We start from the raw sequence: 15,995 nt of genomic DNA, 5'->3' as shown, positions 1-15,995 counted from the left end.
CTAACACAGACATGACCTTTCAACGTTGGCCCAGGGGACACCACATCACTCAGCAACAACCACATTTATAGGAGCTGAGTGTGGTGGGCTTTTAACTGACGTGCATCTGAAATTGCACCCTATTCCCTATATAGTACACCCTATTCCCTATATAGTACAACCTATTCCCTATATAGTACACCCTATTCCCTATATAGTGCACCCTATTCCCTATATAGTACACCCTATTCCCTATATAGTGCACCCTATTCCCTATATAGTACACCCTATTCCCTATATAGTACACCCTATTCCCTATATAGTGCACCCTATTCCCTATATAGTACACCCTATTCCCTATATAGTACACCCTATTCCCTATATAGTACACCCTATTCCCTATATAGTACACCCTATTCCCTATATAGTGCACCCTATTCCCTATATAGTACACCCTATTCCCTATATAGTGCACCCTATTCCCTATATAGTACACCCTATTCCCTATATAGTACACCCTATTCCCTATATAGTACACCCTATTCCCTATATAGTGCACCCTATTCCCTATATAGTACACCCTATTCCTATATAGTACACCCTATTCCCTATATAGTGCACCCTATTCCCTATATAGTACACCCTATTCCCTATATAGTGCACCCTATTCCCTATATAGTGCACCCTATTCCCTATATAGTACACCCTATTCCCTATATAGTACACCCTATTCCCTATATAGTACACCCTATTCCCTATATAGTACACCCTATTCCCTATATAGTACACCCTATTCCCTATATAGTACACCCTATTCCCTATATAGTTGGGTAGGTATGGACAGTTGGGTAGGTATGGACAGTTGAATGGATCCTATATTTGTTTGGTTTTTACTGGGCTCATCGTTTCTGTTTTGAGGTGGATACATGCCAGCATGGAGCAAATTAGGTAAAATGTAGGGCCTAAACTTGAATTAGGCAATTAGTCGACTTGGCTCATAGAGGAATGAACAAAAACGTATGTATTTACATGATAGTTACATAGACAGGCAGGTACAGTATAATATGTAGGTTTCAGAGTAATTAATTTACATGCATCATTTTAAGGATCTGCTAATAAACTCACAATGGAGATAAAACAATAGATCATTCTAGGGTGAGGGAAGGTAAAATCAATTAATTCAACAAATAAAGTGTACGCAGCAGTGATAACAGTTGTAAGCACTGAGTAACAATAAATGTGTGTTGTTTTGAGTAAAGAAGACGTATGCGGTCACCCGAGGCAACAGGACGGACAGGTGTATGGCCTCTCCTGTATGGAGCATGTCTACACGGTACCCACCGCCAGGACTCCTGCCCCCACCTAGCCTCCTTTCCCCGCACAGCATATTGAAACGGAGTCGCTATTGTTCACCGCGGACCAGCCAGCAGCCTGTGTATTTGATATAGTGGGCTAGACAGTGGAACGAGGAAGACACGTTCTCCACCAACCTGTTGAATATGACCTACTGTTTAATTAGCAAGTCAGGGTTTAGGTTGACGAGTCACTCACTGTCGGAGAACAAAGTCGAACCTGGGAAAAGGAGAGTCTGTGGAGAGAGGCGAGCTTAGTCGAGGTAAAGACGGAAGGAAGGAGGACTTGTGGAAGCGGTTGCCACTCCGGTGTTCTAGCCGGACAGACAGACCAACGGATTTATCAACCGACCAACGGATTTATTGACGACACCACACAATGCCTTTAGGACTGAGGAGAAAGAAGAACAAGTCGAGAGAGAGCAGCTCGAACCTGGTGGAGAATGAGGAGGTCGGTGGACAGGCAGGTGGCAGCTCCGTCAAGTCGACTGTGAACGGAGCGGGGCTCCCACCGCCACCTGCCAACTTGCGGCCCAAACTAGTGTTCCACACTCAGCTAGCTCACGGCAGCCCCACGGGAAGGATCGAGGGATTTACTAATGTCAAAGAACTCTACGGGAAAATAGCCGAGACGTTCAATTTAAGTCAGCCAGAGGTAGGTTTTTACAGCTTTTGTAGTTCTAGACCAGCGGTCACAAACCATTTCTGTGTCAAGGTCCCTTTCTGAGTCAAAATGCAAGCCGAGATCTACCGCTCAAAAAAAAAAAAAAAAAACATGACTTAAAAACATAAGAAGCCTGTGCAACATTCACCAATTAAAAACTGTTCTGTAGCAAATAGGTTTGTGCAGCAGGCTATAGGCCCAATACATGATCACTGCATATTGGCTATGCTTGAATTGCCCAGCCAATATTTTTTATTCTCAGAACATTCTGAAATTATATATATTTTTAATGTAGGTATATGATCACATTGCAGTCTTCCAGCTGGTGGTGAAACTCAAGTCGCACTGCATTATTTCTGACTCATGCACCAATTCATGTTGTTACTCCTATGACCAGAGAAAGTGAAATATTCCTCGACATTAAAAAAAGACACAATCCGCTAATAATAACAACGCAAGTTTATCCGAACACTGGCCAGCGGTATGAAACATGCACTTGACTTGCTCTCTGGTAGGCTGAGTTCTACCTTCAGACACATGAAATGGTTCAAAATGGGAACACTTTGCCAAAATAGGAACCCAAGGCTTTATCGTTGTTGTTTTTTACAGAAATGTTTGGTGATCGACTAGAATGCCTTGGAGACCGACCGGTCGATTGCGATCGACTGGTTGGTGATCACCGTTCTAGACAGATAAAAACGAGTTTTTCTGAATGCCAGGGCAGTGGTGTAGCCAGTTTCGCGGTCGCGCAAGGTCCGAGCAAGGCTATATTTAATACATCATTTTACTGCAGTGGGATAAAACAGGGTCACACATAGTGTTTCTTGATCCTCTTAAACAAATCTTAAACAAAAGTATACACCTCACACACATGGTTATGGGCTTACAAAAAAGAAGACACCTGTACCATGTCAGATATATAGTTGAAATCTATTACATTTTGAGTTTGCATCCCAATATTACACTTTATATACATCATAGAAGACTGAAATATAACATTGACATATAGTCATTTAGCAGACGCTCTTATCCAGAGCGACTTACAGTTAGTGTATACATATTTTTTAATACTAGCCCCCCGTGGGAATGAAACCCACAACCCTGGCATTGCAAACGCCATGCTCTATCAACTGAGCTACATCCCTGCCGGCCATTCCCTCCACTACCCTGGACCAATTGTGCGCCGCCCATGAGTCTCCCGGTCGCGGCCGGCTGCGACAGAGCCTGGATTCGAACCAGGATCTCTAGTGGCACAGTTAGCACTGCAATGCAGCGCCTTAGACCACTGCGCCACTCGGGAGTACCATAACAAAACCGTTTGAGATAGATATACCGAATTTTGTTGCACTACGTGTAATGAGGATATGAATAAGGGGTCCTTAATGGTATAGCTGACCCTGCTCATTCCTGATTAATTTAGAATTTTAGACAAATCTGACAGAGTTGACCAAATCTCCGGACACATCTTGTAGGAATCACAGTTTTGAGAGAAATATTCTTTAAAGTCACAGAGGGCTATTGCAAGAAACTACATAAGATACTTTTTCAGTTAAAACACTTTTTTGGAGAGTTTGAAATTGGGATCCTTTGCTCCAGACAAGGGTATTTCCAGGCATAGAGCCAACATGGAGTTGAATAATATTGAAAGTATTTTGAAAATTCCCTTATAAAATTCCCCTAAATGTATAGTGCCTTTAGAAAGTATTCATACCCCTTGACTTATTCCACATTTCGTTGTGTTACAGCCTGAATTCAAAATAGATTAAAAAGAAAGTAGATTTAAGTCAAAACTGTAACTTGTCCACTCAGGAACATTCACTGTCTTCTTGGTAAGCAACTCCAGTGTAGATTTGGCCTTGTGTTTTAGGTTATTGTCCTGCTGAAAGGTGAATTAATCTCCCAATGTCTTGTGGAAAACAGACTGAACAAGGTTTTCCTCTAGGATTTTGCCTGTGCTTAGCTCCATTCCGTTTATTTTTATCCTGAAAAACTCCCCAGTCCTTAACGATTACAAGCATACCCATAACATGATGCAGCCACAACTATGCTTGAAAATATGGAGAGTGGTACTCAGTAATGTGTTGTATTGGATTTGCCTCAAATATAACACTTTGTATTCAGGACAAAAAGTGAATTGCTTTGCCACATTTTGTGCAGTATTACTTTAGTGCCTTGTTGCAAACAGGATGCATGTTTTGGAATATTTGTATTCTGTACAGGCTTCCTTCTTTTCACTCTGTCATTTAGGTTAGTATTGTGAAGTAACTTCAATGTTGTTGAGCCATCCTCAGTTTTCTCCTATCACAGCCATTAAACTCTGAAACTGTTTTAAAGTTAGCTGGTAGCTTAGTGGTTAAGAGCATTGTGCCAGTAACTGAAAGGTTGCTGGTTCTAATCCCAGAGCCGACTGGGTGAAAAATCTGTTGATGTGCCCTTGAGCAAGGCACTTAACCCTAATTGCTCCTGTAAGTTGCTTTGGATAAGAGCGTCTACTAAAAATGTAAAAAATGTAAAGTCACCATTGGCCTCAGGATGAAATCCCTGAGCGGTTTCCTTCCTCTCTGGCAACTGTGTTAGGAAGGACGCCTGTGTCTTTGTAGTGACTGGGTGTATTTATACACCATCCAAAGTGTAATCAATAACTTCACCATGCTCAAAGTGATATTCAATGTCTGCTTTTTCTATATTTACCCATCTACCAATAGGTGCCCTTCTTTGTGAGGCATTGGAAAACCTCCCTGGTCTTTGTGGTTGAAACTGTGTTTGAAATTCACTGCTCGACAAGGACCTTACAGATAATTGTATGTGTGGGGTACAGATATGAGGTAGTCATTCAAAAATCAAGTTAAACACTATTATTGCACACAGAGTGAGTCCATGCAACTTATTATGTGACTTGTTAAGCAAATGTTTACTGCTGAACTTATTTAGGCTTGCCATAACAAAAGGGATTGAATACTTATTGACTCAAGACATTTCAGCTTTTCATTTTTAATTAATTTGTAAACATTTAGAAAAACATAATACCACTTTGACATTATGTGGTATTGTGTGTAGGGCAGTGACAAAAAACTACATTTAATCCATTTTAAATTCAGGCTGTAACACAACATAATATGGAGAAAGTCAAGGCTTGTGAATACTTTCTGAAGGCACTGTACATACAAAACCATTACATTTAAATTTTACATACGCTCTTATCCAGAGCGACTTACAGTTGTGCATACATTTTTCATACTGGTCCCCCGTGGGAATCGAACCCACAACCCTGGCGTTGCAAACGCCATGCTCTACCAACTGAGCTACACGGGGCCAGTTGTCATAGTCCAACAAACAATTCAATTAATTTCAATTAAAAGGGGCTTTATCAGCATGGGAAATATATTTTTACATTGCCAAAGGGCAATTCCATGGTAACGGAATTACGTTGAGACTCAGATTTTTCACTTCAAAATGTTAACAGTCTTCTATGATGCCTTATAGATGCTTTATTACGGACACTTTAAAATAAAGTGTTACCGAATGTTTTCAGCTGACGTTTTACTGGATAGACTTGCACCAGTCACAGGTGTATCTGATGTTTTATAGTTTTAACTACAGGTGAGGGTAGGGCTGTGGTCAGTATATCTACCTACCTGTACTATTAGCTAGGGTAGGGCTGTGGTCTGTATATCTACCTACCTGTACTGTTAGCTAGGGTAGGGCTGTGGTCAGTATATCTACCTACCTGTACTATTAGCTAGGGTAGGGCTGTGGTCTGTATATCTACCTACCTGTACTATTAGCTAGGGTAGGGCTGTGGTCTGTATATCTACCTACCTGTACTGTTAGCTAGGGTAGGGCTGTGGTCAGTATATCTACCTACCTGTACTATTAGCTAGGGTAGGGCTGTGGTCTGTATATCTACCTACCTGTACTGTTAGCTAGGGTAGGGCTGTGGTCTGTATATCTACCTACCTGTACTGTTAGCTAGGGTAGGGCTGTGGTCTGTATATCTACCTACCTGTACTATTCGCTAGGGTAGGGCTGTGGTCAGTATATCTACCTACCTGTACTGTTAGCTAGGGTAGGGCTGTGGTCTGTATATCTACCTACCTGTACTATTCGCTAGGGTAGGGCTGTGGTCTGTATATCTACCTACCTGTACTATTCGCTAGGGTAGGGCTGTGGTCAGTATATCTACCTACCTGTACTGTTAGCTAGGGTAGGGCTGTGGTCTGTATATCTACCTACCTGTACTGTTAGCTAGGGTAGGGCTGTGGTCTGTATATCTACCTACCTGTACTGTTAGCTAGGGTAGGGCTGTGGTCTGTATATCTACCTACCTGTACTGTTAGCTAGGGTAGGGCTGTGGTCAGTATATCTACCTACCTGTACTATTAGCTAGGGTAGGGCTGTGGTCTGTATATCTACCTACCTGTACTATTAGCTAGGGTAGGGCTGTGGTCTGTATATCTACCTACCTGTACTGTTAGCTAGGGTAGGGCTGTGGTCTGTATATCTACCTACCTGTACTGTTAGCTAGGGTAGGGCTGTGGTCTGTATATCTACCTACCTGTACTGTTAGCTAGGGTAGGGCTGTGGTCTGTATATCTACCTACCTGTACTGTTAGCTAGGGTAGGGCTGTGGTCTGTATATCTACCTACCTGTACTGTTAGCTAGGGTAGGGCTGTGGTCTGTATATCTACCTACCTGTACTGTTAGATAGGGTAGGGCTGTGGTCTGTATATCTACCTACCTGTACTGTTAGCTAGGGTAGGGCTGTGATCTGTATATCTACAGTAATCATCCCATTGGCGTTTTTCCTATTTTGTTGCATTTAATCTGTAATTTAAATGGATTTTGTATTTGTATTTAATTTAATGGACATACACAAAATAGTCCAAATTGGTGAAGTGAAATGAAAAAAATAACTTGTTTCAAAATATTCTACAAAATAAATAACGGAAAAGTGGTGCGTGCATATGTATTCACCCCTTTGCTATGAAGCCCCTAAATAAGATCTGGTGCAAACAATTATCTTCAGAAGTCACATAATTAGTTAAATAAAGTCCACTCGTGTGCAATCTAAGTGTCACATGATCTGTCACATGATCTCAGTATATACAGTTGAAGTCGGAAGTTTACATACACTTAGGTTGGAGTCATTAAAACTCATTTTTTCAACCACTCCACAAATCTCTTGTTAACAAACTATAGTTTTGGCAAGTCGGTTAGGACATCTACTTTGTGCATGACACAAGTAATTTTTCCAACAATTGTTTACAGACAGATTATTTCACTTATAATTCACTGTACCACAATTCCAGTGGGTCAGAAGTTTACATACACTAAGTTGACTGTGCCTTTAAACAGCTTGGAAAATTCCAGAAAATTATGTAATTAGCCTTCTGATAGGCTAATTGACATCATTTGAGTCAATTGGAGGTGTACCTGTGGATGTATTTCAAGGCCTACCTTCAAACTCAGTGCCTCTTTGCTTGACATCATGGGAAAATCAAAAGAAATCAGCCAAGACCTCAGAAAAAAAATTGTAGACCTCCACAAGTCTGGTTCATCCTTGGGAGCAATTTCCAAACGCCTGAAGGTACCACGTTCATCTGTACAAACAATAGTACGCAAGTATAAACACCATGGGACCACGCAGCCGTCATACCGCTCAGGAAGGAGATGCGTTCTGTCTCCTAGAGATGAACGTACTTTGGTGTGAAAAGTGCAAATCAATCCAGCAAAGGACCTTGTGAAGATGCTGGAGGAAACAGGTTCAAAAGTATCTATATCCACAGTAAAACGAGTCCTATATCGACATAGCTTGAAAGGCCGCTCAGCAAGGAAGAAGCCACTGCTCCAAAACCGCCATAAAAAAGCCAGACTACGGTTTGCAACTGCACATGGGGACAAAGATCGTACTTTTTGGAGAAATGTCCTCTGGTCTGATGAAACAAAAATAGGTTGGCCATAATGACCATCGTTATGTTTGGAGGAAAAAGGGGATAACTTGCAAGCCGAAGAACACCATCCCAACCGTGAAGCACAGGGGTGGCAGCATCATGCTGTGGGGGTGCTTTGCTGCAGGAGGCACTGGTGCACTTCACAAAATAAATGGCATCATGAGGAAGGAAAATTATGTGGATACAGTGAGGGAAAAAAGTATTTGATCCCCTGCTGATTTTGTACGTTTGCCCACTGACAAAGACATGATCAGTCTATAATTTTAATGGTAGGTTTATTTGAACAGTGAGAGACAGAATAACAACAAAAAAATCCAGAAAAATGCATGTCAAAATGTTATAAATAGATTTGCATTTTAATGAGGGAAATAAGTATTTGACCCCTCTGCAAAACATGACTTAGTACAAAACCCTTGTTGGCAATCACAGAAGTCAGACGTTTCTTGTAGTTGGCCACCAGGTTTGCACACATCTCAGGAGGGATTTTGTCCCACTCCTCTTTGCAGATCTTCTCCAAGTCATTAAGGTTTTGAGGCTGACGTTTGGCAACTCAAACCTTCAGCTCCCTCCACAGATTTTCTATGGGATTAAGGTCTGGAGACTGGCTAGGCCACTCCAGGACCTTAATGTGCTTCTTCTTGAGCCACTCCTTTGTTGCCTTGGCCGTGTGTTTTGGGTCATTGTCATGCTGGAATACCCATCCACGACCCATTTTCAATGCCCTGGCTGAGGGAAGGAGGTTCTCACCCAAAATTTGACGGTACATGGCCCTTGTCCATCGTCCCATTGATGCGGTGAAGTTGTCCTGTTCCCTTAGCAGAAAAACACCCCCAAAGCATAATGTTTCCACATCCATGTTTGACGGTGGGATGGTGTTCTTGGGGTCATAGGCAGCATTCCTCGTCCTCCAAACACGGCGAGTTGAGTTGATGCCAAAGAGCTCGATTTTGGTCTCATCTGACCACAACACTTTCACCCTGTTCTCCTCTGAATCATTCAGATGTTCATTGGCAAACTTCAGACGGCCCTGTATATGTGCTTTCTTGAGCAGGGGGACCTTGCGGGCGCTGCAGGATTTCAGTCCTTCACGGCGTAGTGTGTTACCAATTGTTTTCTTGGTGACTATGGTCCCAGCTGCCTTGAGATCATTGACAAGATCCTCCCGTGTAGTTCTGGGCTGATTCCTCACCGTTCTCATGATCATTGCAACTCCACGAGGTGAGATCTTGCATGGAGCCCCAGGCCGAGGGAGATTGACAGTTCTTTTGTGTTTCTTCCATTTGCGAATAATCGCACCAACTGTTGTCACCTTTTCACCAAGCTTTTTGGCGATGGTCTTGTAGCCCATTCCAGCCTTGTGTAGGTCTACAATCTTGTCCCTGACGTCATTGGAGAGCTCTTTGGTCTTGGCCATGGTGGAGAGTTTGGAATCTGATTGATTGATCGCTTCTGTGGACAGGTGTCTTTTATACAGGTAACTGTCATGAATCCCGCTTCCTGAGCCTGTTTCTGCCTGTGTTGCCTGTTTTCTGTTCTGGAGTCTGTTTCCTGAGGTTCCTGAACGCACCCTGTCTGGTTGCCAGGCAACGAAGCTTGGCGGGAGATCTCTCTATTACCCACACCTGCATCTCATCAGCTATCTGCACACCTGGTCCTGATCATCACCTCTCCACTTCATAAGCTCTGACCTGACATCCACTCCCTGCCGGATCGTTAGCCATGAACAGTATGTTGTGTCATTGTATCAGCCTCAAGTTTACTAGAGTTAGTTTTGTTGTTTTGTACTTTTTGCTTGCTGTGTACTCACCTCCGTTTACTCTGTCTACAGTCATTCTCCCGGAACATTCACCCCACCCCTTGCCTGGTCGTCGGTGGCTTCTGTGACATCATCGGATCTGCCTATTCACTCCCACCAACTCACCTCCGCTGCCCGCTCCGTCTCCTGGATTATTCTGCTCCCACCTTTTGAGTCTGTTAATAAATACTCACCTTCATTCTACTCACCTTGTCCTGGTCTGCTTCTGGGTTCTGCTTTAGAGAATCGTGACAGTAACAAGCTGAGATTAGGAGCACTCCCTTTAAGAGCGTGCTCCTAATCTCAGCTCGTTACCTGTATAAAAGACACCTGGGAGCCAGAAATCTTTCTGATTGAGAGGGGGTCAAATACTTATTTCCCTCATTAAAATGCAAATCAATTTATAACATTTTTGACATGCGCTTTTCATGATTTTTTTGTTGTTATTCTGTCTCTCACTGTTCAAATAAAACTACCATTAAAATTATAGACTGATCATGTCTTTGTCAGTGGGCAAACGTACAAAATCAGCAGGGTATCAAATACTTTTTTCCCCCTCACTGTATATTTAGTCTCTCTGTCTCTCTACGTGTAGGCCATCTCTGTCTCTCTACGTGTAGGCTATCTCTGTCTCTCTACGTGTAGGCCATCTCTGTCTCTCTACGTGTAGGCCATCTCTGTCTCTCTACGTGTAGGCCATCTCTGTCTCTCTACGTGTAGGCCATCTCTGTCTCTCTACGTGTAGGCCATCTCTGTCTCTCTACGTGTAGGCCATCTCTGTCTCTCTACGTGTAGGCCATCTCTGTCTCTCTACGTGTAGGCCATCTCTGTCTCTCTACGTGTAGGCCATCTCTGTCTCTCTACGTGTAGGCCATCTCTGTCTCTCTACGTGTAGGCCATCTCTGTCTCTCTACGTGTAGGCCATCTCTGTCTCTCTACGTGTAGGCCATCTCTGTCTCTCTACGTGTAGGCCATCTCTGTCTCTCTACGTGTAGGCCATCTCTGTCTCTCTACGTGTAGGCCATCTCTGTCTCTCTACGTGTAGGCCATCTCTGTCTCTCTACGTGTAGGCCATCTCTGTCTCTCTACGTGTAGGCCATCTCTGTCTCTCTACGTGTAGGCCATCTCTGTCTCTCTACGTGTAGGCCATCTCTGTCTCTCTACGTGTAGGCCATCTCTGTCTCTCTACGTGTAGGCCATCTCTGTCTCTCTACGTGTAGGCCATCTCTGTCTCTCTACGTGTAGGCCATCTCTGTCTCTCTACGTGTAGGCCATCTCTGTCTCTCTACGTGTAGGCCATCTCTGTCTCTCTACGTGTAGGCCATCTCTGTCTCTCTACGTGTAGGCCATCTCTGTCTCTCTACGTGTAGGCCATCTCTGTCTCTTACGTGTAGGCCATCTCTGTCTCTCTACGTGTAGGCCATCTCTGTCTCTCTACGTGTAGGCCATCTCTGTCTCTCTACGTGTAGGCCATCTCTGTCTCTCTACGTGTAGGCCATCTCTGTCTCTCTACGTGTAGGCCATCTCTGTCTCTCACGTGTAGGCCATCTCTGTCTCTCTACGTGTAGGCCATCTCTGTCTCTCTACGTGTAGGCCATCTCTGTCTCTCTACGTGTAGGCCATCTCTGTCTCTCTACGTGTAGGCCATCTCTGTCTCTCTACGTGTAGGCCATCTCTGTCTCTCTACGTGTAGGCCATCTCTGTCTCTCTCTACGTGTAGGCCATCTCTGTCTCTCTACGTGTAGGCCATCTCTGTCTCTCTACGTGTAGGCCATCTCTGTCTCTCACGTGTAGGCCATCTCTGTCTCTCTACGTGTAGGCCATCTCTGTCTCTCTACGTGTAGGCCATCTCTGTCTCTCTACGTGTAGGCCATCTCTGTCTCTCTACGTGTAGGCCATCTCTGTCTCTCTACGTGTAGGCCATCTCTGTCTCTCTACGTGTAGGCCATCTCTGTCTCTCTACGTGTAGGCCATCTCTGTCTCTCTACGTGTAGGCCATCTCTGTCTCTCTACGTGTAGGCCATCTCTGTCTCTCTACGTGTAGGCCATCTCTGTCTCTCTACGTGTAGGCCATCTCTGTCTCTCTACGTGTAGGCCATCTCTGTCTCTCTACGTGTAGGCCATCTCTGTCTCTCTACGTGTAGGCCATCTCTGTCTCTCTACGTGTAGGCCATCTCTGTCTCTCTACGTGTAGGCCATCTCTGTCTCTCTACGTGTAGGCCATCTCTGTCTCTCTACGTGTAGGCCATCTCTGTCTCTCTACGTGTAGGCCATCTCTGTCTCTCTACGTGTAGGCCATCTCTGTCTCTCTACGTGTAGGCCATCTCTGTCTCTCTACGTGTAGGCCATCTCTGTCTCTCTACGTGTAGGCCATCTCTGTCTCTCTACGTGTAGGCCATCTCTGTCTCTCTACGTGTAGGCCATCTCTGTCTCTCTACGTGTAGGCCATCTCTGTCTCTCTACGTGTAGGCCATCTCTGTCTCTCTACGTGTAGGCCATCTCTGTCTCTCTACGTGTAGGCCATCTCTGTCTCTCTACGTGTAGGCCATCTCTGTCTCTCTACGTGTAGGCCATCTCTGTCTCTCTACGTGTAGGCCATCTCTGTCTCTCTACGTGTAGGCCATCTCTGTCTCTCTACGTGTAGGCCATCTCTGTCTCTCTACGTGTAGGCCATCTCTGTCTCTCTACGTGTAGGCCATCTCTGTCTCTCTACGTGTAGGCCATCTCTGTCTCTCTACGTGTAGGCCATCTCTGTCTCTCTACGTGTAGGCCATCTCTGTCTCTCTACGTGTAGGCCATCTCTGTCTCTCTACGTGTAGGCCATCTCTGTCTCTCTACGTGTAGGCCATCTCTGTCTCTCTACGTGTAGGCCATCTCTGTCTCTCTACGTGTAGGCCATCTCTGTCTCTCTACGTGTAGGCCATCTCTGTCTCTCTACGTGTAGGCCATCTCTGTCTCTCTACGTGTAGGCCATCTCTGTCTCTCTACGTGTAGGCCATCTCTGTCTCTCTACGTGTAGGCCATCTCTGTCTCTCTACGTGTAGGCCATCTCTGTCTCTCTACGTGTAGGCCATCTCTGTCTCTCTACGTGTAGGCCATCTCTGTCTCTCTACGTGTAGGCCATCTCTGTCTCTCTACGTGTAGGCCATCTCTGTCTCTCTACGTGTAGGCCATCTCTGTCTCTCTACGTGTAGGCCATCTCTGTCTCTCTACGTGTAGGCCATCTCTGTCTCTCTACGTGTAGGCCATCTCTGTCTCTCTACGTGTAGGCCATCTCTGTCTCTCTACGTGTAGGCCATCTCTGTCTCTCTACGTGTAGGCCATCTCTGTCTCTCTACGTGTAGGCCATCTCTGTCTCTCTACGTGTAGGCCATCTCTGTCTCTCTACGTGTAGGCCATCTCTGTCTCTCTACGTGTAGGCCATCTCTGTCTCTCTACGTGTAGGCCATCTCTGTCTCTCTACGTGTAGGCCATCTCTGTCTCTCTACGTGTAGGCCATCTCTGTCTCTCTACGTGTAGGCCATCTCTGTCTCTCTACGTGTAGGCCATCTCTGTCTCTCTACGTGTAGGCCATCTCTGTCTCTCTACGTGTAGGCCATCTCTGTCTCTCTACGTGTAGGCCATCTCTGTCTCTCTACGTGTAGGCCATCTCTGTCTCTCTACGTGTAGGCCATCTCTGTCTCTCTACGTGTAGGCCATCTCTGTCTCTCTACGTGTAGGCCATCTCTGTCTCTCTACGTGTAGGCCATCTCTGTCTCTCTACGTGTAGGCCATCTCTGTCTCTCTACGTGTAGGCCATCTCTGTCTCTCTACGTGTAGGCCATCTCTGTCTCTCTACGACGTGTAGGCCATCTCTGTCTCTCTACGTGTAGGCCATCTCTGTCTCTCTACGTGTAGGCCATCTCTGTCTCTCTACGTGTAGGCCATCTCTGTCTCTCTACGTGTAGGCCATCTCTGTCTCTCTACGTGTAGGCCATCTCTGTCTCTCTACGTGTAGGCCATCTCTGTCTCTCTACGTGTAGGCCATCTCTGTCTCTCTACGTGTAGGCCATCTCTGTCTCTCTACGTGTAGGCCATCTCTGTCTCTCTACGTGTAGGCCATCTCTGTCTCTCTACGTGTAGGCCATCTCTGTCTCTCTACGTGTAGGCCATCTCTGTCTCTCTACGTGTAGGCCATCTCTGTCTCTCTACGTGTAGGCCATCTCTGTCTCTCTACGTGTAGGCCATCTCTGTCTCTCTGCGTGTAGGCCATCTCTGTCTCTCTGCGTGTAGGCCATCTCTGTCTCTCTGCGTGTAGGCCATCTCTGTCTCTCTGCGTGTAGGCCATCTCTGTCTCTCTGCGTGTAGGCCATCTCTGTCTCTCTGCGTGTAGGCCATCTCTGTCTCTCTGCGTGTAGGCCATCTCTGTCTCTCTGCGTGTAGGCCATCTCTGTCTCTCTGCGTGTAGGCCATCTCTGTCTCTCTGCGTGTAGGCCATCTCTGTCTCTCTACGTGTAGGCCATCTCTGTCTCTCTACGTGTAGGCCATCTCTGTCTCTCTACGTGTAGGCCATCTCTGTCTCTCTACGTGTAGGCCATCTCTGTCTCTCTACGTGTAGGCCATCTCTGTCTCTCTACGTGTAGGCCATCTCTGTCTCTCACGTGTAGGCCATCTCTGTCTCTCTACGTGGAGGCCATCTCTGTCTCTCTACGTGTAGGCCATCTCTGTCTCTCTACGTGTAGGCCATCTCTGTCTCTCTTACGTGTAGGCCATCTCTGTCTCTCTACGTGTAGGCCATCTCTGTCTCTCTACGTGTAGGCCATCTCTGTCTCTCTACGTGTAGGCCATCTCTGTCTCTCTACGTGTAGGCCATCTCTGTCTCTCTACGTGTAGGCCATCTCTGTCTCTCTACGTGTAGGCCATCTCTGTCTCTCTACGTGTAGGCCATCTCTGTCTCTACGTGTAGGCCATCTCTGTCTCTCTACGTGTAGGCCATCTCTGTCTCTCTACGTGTAGGCCATCTCTGTCTCTCTACGTGTAGGCCATCTCTGTCTCTCTACGTGTAGGCCATCTCTGTCTCTCTACGTGTAGGCCATCTCTGTCTCTCTACGTGTAGGCCATCTCTGTCTCTCTTACGTGTAGGCCATCTCTGTCTCTCTACGTGTAGGCCATCTCTGTCTCTCTACGTGTAGGCCATCTCTGTCTCTCTACGTGTAGGCCATCTCTGTCTCTCTACGTGTAGGCCATCTCTGTCTCTCTACGTGTAGGCCATCTCTGTCTCTCTACGTGTAGGCCATCTCTGTCTCTCTACGTGTAGGCCATCTCTGTCTCTCTACGTGTAGGCCATCTCTGTCTCTACGTGTAGGCCATCTCTGTCTCTCTACGTGTAGGCCATCTCTGTCTCTCTACGTGTAGGCCATCTCTGTCTCTCTACGTGTAGGCCATCTCTGTCTCTCTCACGTGTAGGCCATCTCTGTCTCTCTACGTGTAGGCCATCTCTGTCTCTCTACGTGTAGGCCATCTCTGTCTCTCTACGTGTAGGCCATCTCTGTCTCTCTACGTGTAGGCCATCTCTGTCTCTCTACGTGTAGGCCATCTCTGTCTCTCTACGTGTAGGCCATCTCTGTCTCTCTACGTGTAGGCCATCTCTGTCTCTCTACGTGTAGGCCATCTCTGTCTCTCTACGTGTAGGCCATCTCTGTCTCTCTACGTGTAGGCCATCTCTGTCTCTCTACGTGTAGGCCATCTCTGTCTCTCTACGTGTAGGCCATCTCTGTCTCTCTACGTGTAGGCCATCTCTGTCTCTCTACGTGTAGGCCATCTCTGTCTCTCTACGTGTAGGCCATCTCTGTCTCTTCACGTGTAGGCCATCTCTGTCTCTCTACGTGTAGGCCATCTCTGTCTCTCTACGTGTAGGCCATCTCTGTCTCTCTACGTGTAGGCCATCTCTGGCTCTCTACGTGTAGGCCATCTCTGGCTCTCTACGTGTAGGCCATCTCTGGCTCTCTACGTGTAGGCCATCTCTGGCTCTCTACGTGTAGGCCATCTCTGGCTCTCTACGTGTAGGCCATCTCTGTCTCTCTACGTGTAGGCCATCTCTGTCTCTCTACGTGTAGGCCATCTCTGTCTCTCTACGTGTAGGCCATCTCTGTCTCTCTACGTGTAGGCCATCTCTGTCTCTCTACGTGTAGGCCATCTCTGTCTCTCTACGTGTAGGCCATCTCTGTCTCTCTACGTGTAGGCCATCTCTGTCTCTTACGTGTAGGCCATCTCT

The 15,995-nt window shown here is 46.0% G+C and overlaps 1 protein-coding gene across 1 annotated transcript in view; it reads left to right on the top strand.

Annotated features, from left to right (window-relative positions):
- The first annotated feature begins 1,353 nt into the window (after positions 1-1,353).
- The window catches only part of gipc2 (GIPC PDZ domain containing family, member 2), a 50,299-nt gene continuing 35,657 nt past the window's right edge, over positions 1,354-15,995 (top strand). The window contains exon 1 of the mRNA XM_045205915.1: positions 1,354-1,986. Coding sequence (XP_045061850.1) covers positions 1,711-1,986 — 276 coding nt within the window. The 5' untranslated portion in view covers positions 1,354-1,710. The remainder of the gene's footprint in view (positions 1,987-15,995) is intronic.

Source organism: Coregonus clupeaformis, chromosome 21 (genome assembly GCF_020615455.1).
Source record: "Coregonus clupeaformis isolate EN_2021a chromosome 21, ASM2061545v1, whole genome shotgun sequence".
Taxonomy (NCBI): Eukaryota; Metazoa; Chordata; class Actinopteri; order Salmoniformes; family Salmonidae; genus Coregonus; species Coregonus clupeaformis.
Note: the sequence above shows the minus strand (reverse complement) of the source record. Positions and strands in the feature narration are given on the sequence as shown.